An 11,025-nucleotide genomic window follows, 5' to 3' on the forward strand; every position below is an offset into this window, starting at 1 on the left:
GGGGGTGGTGAAGCTTCTCTCACTTTCCCAGTAGGAAATCCCACTTCGAAGGGCGTTCCAGTTGAAAATTCTGACTGGGAACTAGGAAATTCCGACTTCCGAGGACAAATGGAACGCGGCATAGGACACCCTGCAGCTGTTGTTTTGCTGGTTTTGGAAAAGTATTAAAATTACAGTAAAGCTACAGTACAACAGTGATATTATCCTTATTTATTATTATTAATATTATTATTATCAATAGTCATAGTGGCAGTAGGAGTAGTATTAATCTATCCATATCTGTATCCATCTGCTGGAGTCTATCTGTCTTCAGCTGAGGGGCACGCTTTTTAAGACTGAGGAAACAGTTGTGATTTATGTATTCAATTTCGAGAAGCCATGATTTATAACAACAAACAATCCCAGCTGGAAATCTCCCCTTTCTGCTTTTTAGTTGTTGTTTTTTTCTTGTGAATCTGCCTGTTGTGTCAAATACAAATAAGTGGTTCAAAGTCCCACCTATATTACACAAAACCAGCGTTAGCCAGACGTGTTTACACAGTGAAGGTCATCCTGATGTTCATCTGGTTGAATTCATCCGCTACCATTTAAGTCACATCAAGAGACAAAACTATGGACTGGACTAAAATGACGAAAAATGTAAGCCTTTACATTTTGCTTTTTCTTTCTACGTATACTTTGTTGCCGAAACAGAATACTTTGGGTCATTTATTAATGGCTATATAGACGATATTACATCTGCGCATATGCAGGAGACTTATTATTATCCTTCATTTGCTATTAAGGGGTTTTACACAAAAAAATAGGTAAATTACAGTTTGGCGTAAACAGGCTTTTTTCCAAGTGTTACTCAAAGCTGTCATGTGAGCCTAATCAAAGTAATATATAGGAGCGCTTTATCTGTGTATAAATATAACAATTTTTCCCTCCATGTGATTTAGTCAGAATACTTTCCACACGTAACGTGTGGTATCAGCCACATAAGTAAATGTGAATAATAACAGCATTTTTTAGCTCATAATGTGGCATGAATCCAGTCCTGCGTGGGCAGCGAGGGAGCAGTAACCCGGGATCGCCGCCGGGGGGCGCTGTCCCACCCCCGCCAGCTGCCTTCACGGCCGCTGCGTCTCCGTCTCTCCCATAGACATGTATCCGTATCCGCCATAGATCTATAATATTAACGCCCCATGGAGCTGCTGCGATACGTCAACGTCGCCGCCATATTGGATGTGGCAAGACTGCGCTGTAACTAATGCAAGTAAATGGACTTATTTTCATAAAGCGCCTTTCTACAAAGAAATGTACGTTTTACGTCTCATTTATTCATTCACACACGCACTAATATACTTGGGAAACAGTTAGGCACCAAATATAATATATCCCCCTTCATAAAAATAAGAAAAATAGAGAAACATATTTTCTCAACAAAGCATATTAACAAAACAGTAACAAAATAACATATTTGAACAATTTTTCTGATTTTTTCAGTTATTTTATTGTCTGAAAAATGGTTCAAATGTTATTTTATTGTCTGAAAAATGGTGCAAATGTGTTATTTTGTTATTTGAAAATGTTTAAATATGTTTTGTTTATGATAAAAAAATATATTTCTCTATTTTGCTTATGTTTGTGAGGGGGGATATATATTGTTTTTCGGCACTACCTTGTTCTCTATAGCTGATATAACATGAATCCTATGTGGGATCAATAAAGTTCTTATTTTTGCCATCTGAGAAAATTAAATAAATTATATTTGGTGCCTAACTGTTTCCCAAGTATAATAGTGCGTGTGTGAATGAATAAATGAGACATCAAACGTAAATTTCTTTGTAGAAAGGCGCTTTATGAAAATAAGTCAATTTACTTTCAATTTTTCAAATTTTCAATTTACTAACTATTAGTTTACAGCGCAGTCTTGCCACATCCAATATGGCGGCGGCGTTGACGTATCGCAGCAGCGGGCAAAACCACTCGATGCGGCGTGTACGTAAATATGTCTATGGTCTCTCCCAGCTGACCGTGCTGCCTTCACGGCCGCCTCGTCTCCGTCTCTCCCAGCTGACCGTGCTGCCTTCACGGCCGCCTCGTCTCCGTCTTTCCCAGCTGACCGTGCTGCCTTCACGGCCGCCTCGTCTCCGTCTCTCCCAGCTGACCGTGCTGCCTTCAGGGCCGCGCCTGACGTGAGTCTCTGCGTGTGTGCGTCCACCAGGAGCTGGAGCTGCAGTTTTCCCCGAGCAGGTGGTCCCACAGGATGTCTGCGGACGACGTGATCAAGGCCCACGTGAAGGCGTTAAAGGAAGGTCGGTTGGTTTTCAGTCAAGACGCAGATTTTGTGGGAAAATCCGAACAGTAAAGCCTGATTTATGGTTCTGCGTTAAATCGACGCAGTGCGTACGCCGTAGGGTACGGCGTAGGGTTCGCGGCGACGCGCACCATACGGTGCAGTAGTTCTGCGTTGGTGTAACGCGGAACCATAAATCAGCCTTAACATAGACGAACCCACAGCGCTTCAAGAGAGCAAGTGTTAAATGTTGTGAGCTCTTAAAACCCGAACCCACGTCGAATATCTATTATGAAGTTTGGAGACATGCTGTATATATGAGTTTGAAGCATACTGGTGGGGTTTCTCCATAAAAGAGTACATATTTGAACATAGGCTATAGGACTTGAACTGAGTTGTGTGTAAAGACTTGGTTTTGGATTGAAAATGTTACACACTTAAAAGCAGGAAAGGATTAGTTTTGTGCCAGCTATTACTATATTACTATACTAATAACCAGTACTCGAGTTGTAAAAAAAAATCAGGGGGGATTATGGATTTTATCATATGGGGACAGATAATTTGTGCTGATTACAAATAATATATTACAAATAATAGCACTGACCAAAACAGCTGCAGAAATACTGCAGGAATGACATAGCAGCAGTTAAATGCAGCCTTCTGTAAGCTTTAAATATCCACTGGGCTTACATCAAATACATCAAAACACAACAATAAAAAACAGTTTTCTGAACTTATCAATATGCCTCTGTCCTTCACAGGATAAGTAAAATGGATCACTGCAAAAACTCAAAATCTAACAAGAATATTTGTCTTATTTCTAGTCAAAATGTCTCATTTTAGTAAAAAAAAATCTCATTACACTTAAAACAAGACTCATCACTGGAAAAAACAACAATTTTCACCTGTTTCAAGTAGATTTTCACTTGAAATAAGAAGAAAAAGATGTTTTTGCTTGTAATAAGAAGATACATCTTGTCCCACTGGCAGATTTTTCTAGTTATTTCAAGTGAAAATGTACTTGAAACAGGTGAAAATTGTCAAATAAGTTATTTTTTTGGGTTTATTTTTCTGGTGATGACTCTAAATGTTGAAATAGCAGTAAAACCACATTCATTGATGAAATGACATAAGGGATGGAAAGGGGGGATGGCAGTTTTACAGGGGGATGATTTGGACCATTTTTATTTCAGGGGGGATGCCATCCCCCCTCATCCCCCCTCAACTCGAGTACTGCTAATAACTATGAATACACATCACATATGAGGTAGTCTATTTATGGCCATGTTTATTCATAATTTAATTTCTAAACATTTCTATCCTTAAATGAGAGTTTATTTAAGGCAAGAAGAAGATGACACTAAGTCATACCAGGAATCAGGAGACCTTATCAAGCAGGTCTTTTCCACAGCAGACAACACAAGCTATTGTGTGGCATACTAGGACTGTGAAAGAGATATTAAACAGCATTTTTCAGAACTAGACAGTTATGTATGTTGTTGCACTTCATCATGATGTCATGTGCTGTTCAGGTACGAAGCGAGCCCGTGATCTGGCTCAAACCTTGCTCAATGTGCCCTACGGAGAAGGGGACGGAGAGAAACTGGACGTGTACATACCCAGGACCAGCAGTTTGGGTACAGATTGTTACGATTGAGGAATGCTGAAGCCAGCGAGTGTAACGTATGCTGATAACAGTCCTCATTCCTGCTCTTTCAGATGTCAACCTTGTGATTTACCTACACGGAGGTTACTGGCAGTTTCTCAGGTGCAGCCATCAGGGGAATCTTTTTCTGCATTTTAAAGCGTATTTAGATGTCTTGTTCAACATGATTATGTTTGTCTTTTTCAGCAAGGATGAGTCTGGATTCATGGCTGTTCCCCTCATTGACAAGGGTGTAGTTGTGGTTGCTGTTGGTTACGACATCGCCCCCAAAGGTAGAGTCATTTTTTTTCTGACGCTACCGTCTCTGCTCTGATTTAAGGAGATAAACTGAGAATGTCAGCTCTCCGCCTCACTTGCTCACTCAGGTGACATGGACCTGATGGTATCACAAGTCCGCAGGAGTGTCGTGTCTGTTGTTCAGCAGTATTCTCACATCAGGTAGTAGGCGTTGTTGCATGAATGTCCACCTGCATCACTGCTTCATGTATCCTCTCTGCTCTCCCATTTGAACAGAGTAAAATCATTGTCTTTTTTTTTCTCTTTCTTTTTCTCTTCTTCTCAATTTCTTCGGGGAATGTCTCACTCAGTGGTCTTTACCTGTGTGGTCACTCTGCTGGGGCTCACCTGGCTGCCATGGTGCTCTCTACCGACTGGTCCCAGTACAGCCTCGCTCCTCAGATCAAAGGTGAGGTGTGGGGGAGAATGCTTTGCCTCATCGTGACTGGGAGCAACTTGTTAATGAATGAATGGTTTATTTCGGACAGAATACATTGAAACATTTACATGTTCGTTTCACAAATAAAATAAAAGGTAAATAGAAATGTCCGAAAAAGGAGTAGGCTGAAGCCGAGGGCTTATTATAGCCTATCCTGTGCAGTGTATGTCATTCGGTGGATGATAATACACAAATAAGAAAAGAAATATATAAAAAGAAAACAAAGAGAAACTGTCATTGCATTATATTATATAAAAATAGTAAAACCAATAATGCAAAAAGGGGTATATAGTGGTGCTATTTTCATGTTAATCTATAATAGGGTATACCAACATAATTAACACATTTCTTTATAACTGTTTATCGTTTTATATTTAAACATTTTTTTGAAAACATAAATTGAGGTACACATTCTTAAATCCTTATCACAGCAATTCCACAATTTCACACCTTTCACGGAAACACAGTAATCAGTTGAAGCTGCTCAGAAACACACGGTTAAGTTATAAATGATGGTCTTTTATTGGTTTTCTGTTTTTCTCCAAGGTGCCTTCCTTGTGAGTGGCATATATGACCTCCTGCCCATCCTGTCCACCTACGTCAACGAGCCTTTGAAGATGACAGAGTAGGTTCCTCTAGAACAAAACCCTGCAGTAGTACACACCTTTTCCAGAAATCACACGTCATACAGCATGCTTTTGACTTACCACACCATTACCCAAACGGCTCCTGCCTAACTTCACTCCCTCATCCAGAGCTACACTCCCTCTCCACAGCTCCGCTCAGCCAGTGAAATACGCCTGCTGCTTCCACCACAACGTGGGGTGAAATCAGCAACTAGACTCTTCTCCTCCATTGTTCCCTGATGGTGGAATGACTTACCAAACTCTGTCCGATCTGCAGGGTCCGTACTAGGGCTGGGCGATATGGACCAAAAGTCATATCTCGATATTTTCTAGCTAAATGGCGATACTCGATATATATCTTGATATTTTTTCTGTGCCATAATTGGGGTTTCCCCCAAAGCATTATAGCATAGCATCTCTGTTAGCTTCATTTTTTTCTGAGTCAAACTCTTAAAAAAAAACAATCAGTTTTAATACAAAGCCTCGTGCCAAATGTCACACAGGTTCCTTTATTAACAGAGGTCTGCACAATATCAAAATGTATAAAACAAATGAAATAAAAATAAACTGCCTGCATATATAGAATAAAAGTGCTTCTTGAATAAAATAAAACAAATATCCCTTTCCTGCATAACAATTAAATTAAAATACACTGTGCAATTAATACAACGTAGTAACAGACAGAGTTTTCCACTGAGGTTGACATTTGTGCAAATAACAAAACATTTGTGCAAATCTCAAATAAAACATTCAAGTCAATTTGTCACAAAATAAGCTATATCAAAATCATAAAAAAAAAAAACGTTTTTTTTTTTTTTTAATATTCGATATAAACGATATTGTCTCGTACCATATCGCGTTTGAAAATATATCGATATATATTAAAATCTCGATATATCGCCCAGCCCTAGTCCGTACCTACTTTTAAGAGCAAGCTAAAGACTCAGTTCTTTCAGGAGCATTTCTGCATTTAGTAAACTTCTCTGCTCATCAGTATGAGTTAGAAGATTTGTCCAGCTCTTGCCCAGGACTCAGCACTGAGTAAGCTGCCTGCACTTATGACAAGATGATCGTATGATGGTGTCTCTTAAGACGTAGCTTTCTTGTATAAAGGGCTGTTGGGTTGGTCAAAATAAAGTTAAAAAAATCTAGCACTGATGTGACAGCATCTGTGTCCAACTGGACTCTCAGCAGCCTGACCAGCACTGATCCAGCTGTACCCTCCTATGTGATGTCCTGCTGGTGTTGTTCTCTCAGATGTAAGACGCTTTGGATAAAAGCGTCTGCTACATGACACTAGTAGTAGTAGTAGTAGTAGTAGCAGCATGTGAATGCTTAGTCTGACTAATGGAACTGAGTACTCTGAATCTAGAGGAGTACACTGGCCCACAAATAATCGCCACAAATGTTTACTGTATACTCAGAAATCTGGGAAAATCTAAACTCTGTGATGCAGTGGGGTCATTTTTTAGAGACTCAAGTCAAATATACCATCTAGATGTGTATCTGATCAGTAAACTAGTAAAACATTGTCCCTTGATCGGAAGACAAATAATCCTTCCTGGATGCCAGGATCTGGAGAAGTCTGATTGAATTAAAAAGGAATAAAGACAACGATGAGTTTGATGAATATTGTGAAGAATGACATTGAAACATGGCCGCACAGAGGTTGGAGAGCTGCACATCAGCTCAGGGAATCAGATTTATGCTTAGCACGTTAGCTGTTTTACACCGTGGTTGTTACAAGACCACGTGTACAGAGATGCGGGAATAGCACACAATGTGTGACATGAACACTGCGGATTCATTTTATGAAGAGCCGATGCTGCGCTGTTGAGGTTTGAGAACTATGTATCTATTGAAAGAGCGACTCCTGGATCAGTGGCTGCTCCGTAGCTTGGTTTTGTGTAGGGCTGTAGTGATGTTTATAGATTACCACCATCACCTCCTTTGGTTTTCACCTGCTAGTTTCATAAAGTTTCTCCAACATCATCCTGTAATTTTATGAGATTGCTGTAAATGTGTGAATCTAAAGTGCTCTTCAAGGGTAAGGATTCAAAGTCAGTAACCACGTAAACTCGGATTATAAAGTAAGCAGTCTTGCATAACAAATAAACACATTATACAACTTCCTATCTTAACCTGGTTCCTCCTGTGATCCAGTTTCTCTCCTTAGCTTTGGAAGCTGAAGTTCATGTGGAATTTTTGTCTTCAAACCTTTTTATTTAATTTTTTTTGCCCGTTATAAAATTAGCTGAAATGCATCAAACGCTTTCATCCTAAAACATGCGTTAAAAAAATGCGTTAAAAGTGGGATCTTGGTTCAGCTGAGGTTGAGGAGCCCTGCAATGATCCACTTGTGTGAGCCTCCTTGTAAATGCCAGCGACTGTGGTGGCATTGTGAGAAACCGTGGATGTAAATGTCATTGTGTGCTCGTCTGTGATTGTGCTCTGTCGGTCAGCGGTGCCAATCGGCGCCTCATTCCTCCATCTCATGGCTGTCTGCTGTCTGCAGGGAGGTGGCGTTGAGAAACAGTCCCAGCAAGCTGGTCCCTCAGCTTAAACTCTCCTCCTCCAGCTGTCAGATGGTTGTGGCCGTTGCTGAGAACGACTCGCCAGAGTTTCGCAAGCAGTCAGAAGAATACTACAAAGTCAGTACCAGTGGTTGAACGTCAATGTTATTTTGAACGCTGAATGTCAAGGTGCTAATTTTGGCATCATTTCAATAGTAAAATGAGATTGTATAGTTATTGTTTTACCTTCAGCAGACGGCAATCATGTCACCCTGCATAATTACGGAGGACTGTTCATGGTTTTTGTAGACCAACAGCTTCTCAGAATAGACACATTTTCACCATTTGAAACAAATTTAAAGCTCATGTATCTTAAAACAGTCTGAGGTGAATGATGTTTTGCAGATTTTTACACTTTTGGTGTTTTTTATCAGACTTAAACAGAACACAAATGTTCTACAGCACAGAAACAAGTGGACAAGTAAATGTTTCAGATTGTTTCATTGTTTACGTTTGACAGTTTGTGCTAAAGTGATACAGTTTAAATGTATCTAATACAGCGTTTGCTCTAATCCTAATGAAGGTTATGAGCTTTGAGTTGTTCTTCTCTGGGGCTCAAAACAGTGATCTAGGCTCCCACCAGAGCTCCTCCCTGGTACCTTTCTCTGACAGCGCTGACACTGTTGTCTACCGCAGTTCAGACACTAACCCTCATAAAAGTACGGCTCACAACAAATGTGGTGGATTTTTATTTTTAAGGCACTTTATATTATTGATCAGACTTCCCTGATGATTGAATTTGAGCTGTCCCCATTTTAGTGTCTACTTCAGATTTTAAGAGTGGGCGGGTTTTGTTGCGATGTTGTTTATTCTCACTGGGAATTGAGGTTTGTCATTTTGAAAACATCAAACTGCTATAAAGTCAAATTACAGCGAATACTTAATGTTTACAGAGCCAAACTGTGTTGTTTTTTTTTAAAGGTTTTTGGCCTTATTCAAAGTAGGTTGACAGAAAATGGTTATAGAGAGGGGGCAAGACACACAGGAAAGAGCAGCAGGCCAGGACACGAACGAGGGCAATAGCCTCCGCAAATGCAGCCCGCTCACCCCGCTGGGCTGTCCAGGGCCGGAGTCAAACTGTTTAAAGTTGACAGTTCTGATGACCTGTAATCATGCATTACTGAGTTGACACCTCTGAAATATTGTGTAAATGGTCCATTTATTTGTTTGTTTCTGCGCTGCCTCCCAATCTTGTGTCCTTTCAGACTTTAGAGGCGTCAGGACTGAACGTGACCATGGAGGACGTGGCACACACAGACCACTTCAATGTCATCGAGCAACTGGTAGACGAGGAGTATCACCTAACAAAGGTGTGAATGCACACAAAGCTCAATTAATAAGCTATGAAGAAGCCCAGTGCTATTATCCAGTATGTCCACTCTTTTTCTTTTTTTTTTTGTCTGGTAGACATTGTCTTGTAACATAAACACTGTTTATGCACAAACTAAATCTGGAAACAAGAAAAACATTATAATAGACTTACATCCTTTAACATTCACTATAGTCATACAAAAAGAGAGATGGCAATCATTGTTCATATCATTTAGCATGCTTTATGGGCTGCAGTAATTTGGGGGATGTTTCACTGTCAGGGTTCCTATGTTGCACTTTACTTGGTACATGAGTATAAAGTCTGAGAATGGATATAACTGTTTCACTTTATACATTTTGTGAGATATACATTTTTAAGAATAAATCAGTCATACAATCAGTATGTTGTTCATGATGATGGAGAGATGAACAAACAAAATGATAATCTTAGTGCCGGATAGAGAGAGAGAGAGATGAGTCACAAAGAGCTAAATGTTCCTGAACCCAAGGCAAGAAAAATGAAATGCAACTGGATGTACAATCCCTCACATCCTGCACAACACAGCGGCACCAAACTTGGGTCACCATCACCATTAGATAAAAGCTTTTCTGAACCGTTAGGAGCTACGTGGCAATGTAACCTAAACACACATGCACCTACTTTGTATCTGGGAATCAGGGAAATGTTTGAGGAACAAAACGCAATATTTATTTAATATGTGAAAGGGAGTTACAAATTTTTCTACTTACAAGTTTCAGTTCCAACACACTTTTGAGCAAAATATGATGACACACAGAGTAAGAATAATGCACACATATTGACTGCTGGATCCTGAAACCATGTATTTCCAAATAAAATAAGTCTACATATGTTTATCAAATATGAACTGAACAAAATATTAAGAATTCTGGACATTTGAGTCCGTGATGACTTCTGTGATGGGAAAAGTGTAGCTCCACCTTACTTTACTGCTCTGCTTTCTTTGTAGCTTCTCTTGAAGATGATGGGGAAGAGCTGAAGTGTTTCTTCTGTCCGGCAGCATCAGCATACCTCTTTGTCAACACTCACCTCTGCACAGTCTTCATGAACCAACACTGAAAAATATGCATTTCTGTCAGGTTTGTTCTCGGGTGTATAGTTTATGTTCCTTCAGAATTGAGCCACAAGAAAAGGGTGTCAGTCGTCTTGGCCGTACGTTTAATTATTCATTAAAAACTTTTGTTCTTTGTGGGTGCATCTGTCAAAAAAAGGCCTAAATAAGCTTTGTATGTTTGAAACATATGAACATCTACGAAGAGCGCTGCGTGCCTAAAGCCTTGTCCCTTCAATGGGGTTAACTGTAGCTAGATTTACTGCACATAAGTAGTCTGTTTACAACCCCGTAACTTTTGTGCACAGTGTTGTTGTCAGGAAACACGGTTCCCCCACATACAAAACACTGTACAGTCACGTATTAGCTTTGGCATATTTCCAGTGTTCTGTAATCAGGGTTGTGTCTGTCATTGTTTGTTTTTATGTTGCTTTGCTTTCCTGTGACAGTCTGCGCCACTACGAGTGCATCAGTCAGTCAGGAATAGGGACATATTCAAACCGAATGTAGCTTCTTACTGTTACTTCCACAATTTGCTGACATCTCACCCAGGGAACTGATATGTCATTGTTCACGGGTTATTAAGGACACGTGTCTTTTACTTGTTCCTGTTGTAGATGAAGAGTACCTGCAGATGAAACTGAATTGTGATACTTGCAATCATTTTAGCATCTCACATGAGTGTTTACATGATTTACACAATGTAATGTTAATATTATGGTAGATTATAAAGAATGATCACAATAAATATTTATATTTTAA

At 39.8% G+C, this 11,025-nt stretch overlaps 1 protein-coding gene across 1 annotated transcript; it reads left to right on the forward strand.

Annotated features, from left to right (window-relative positions):
* The first annotated feature begins 517 nt into the window (after nt 1-517).
* Nucleotides 518-11,025, forward strand: afmid (arylformamidase). Its single transcript, XM_061722582.1, has 11 exons — nt 518-639; nt 2,210-2,300; nt 3,814-3,918; nt 4,001-4,049; nt 4,134-4,219; nt 4,313-4,385; nt 4,535-4,632; nt 5,209-5,287; nt 7,804-7,939; nt 9,067-9,171; nt 10,162-11,025. The coding sequence occupies exons 1-11, from the start codon at nt 613-615 to the stop codon at nt 10,189-10,191; spliced, it is 879 nt and encodes a 292-aa protein (XP_061578566.1). The 5' UTR covers nt 518-612; the 3' UTR covers nt 10,192-11,025.

The sequence above is a fragment of the Cololabis saira genome, chromosome 1, assembly GCF_033807715.1.
Source record: "Cololabis saira isolate AMF1-May2022 chromosome 1, fColSai1.1, whole genome shotgun sequence".
NCBI classification, from domain to species: domain Eukaryota; kingdom Metazoa; phylum Chordata; class Actinopteri; order Beloniformes; family Belonidae; genus Cololabis; species Cololabis saira.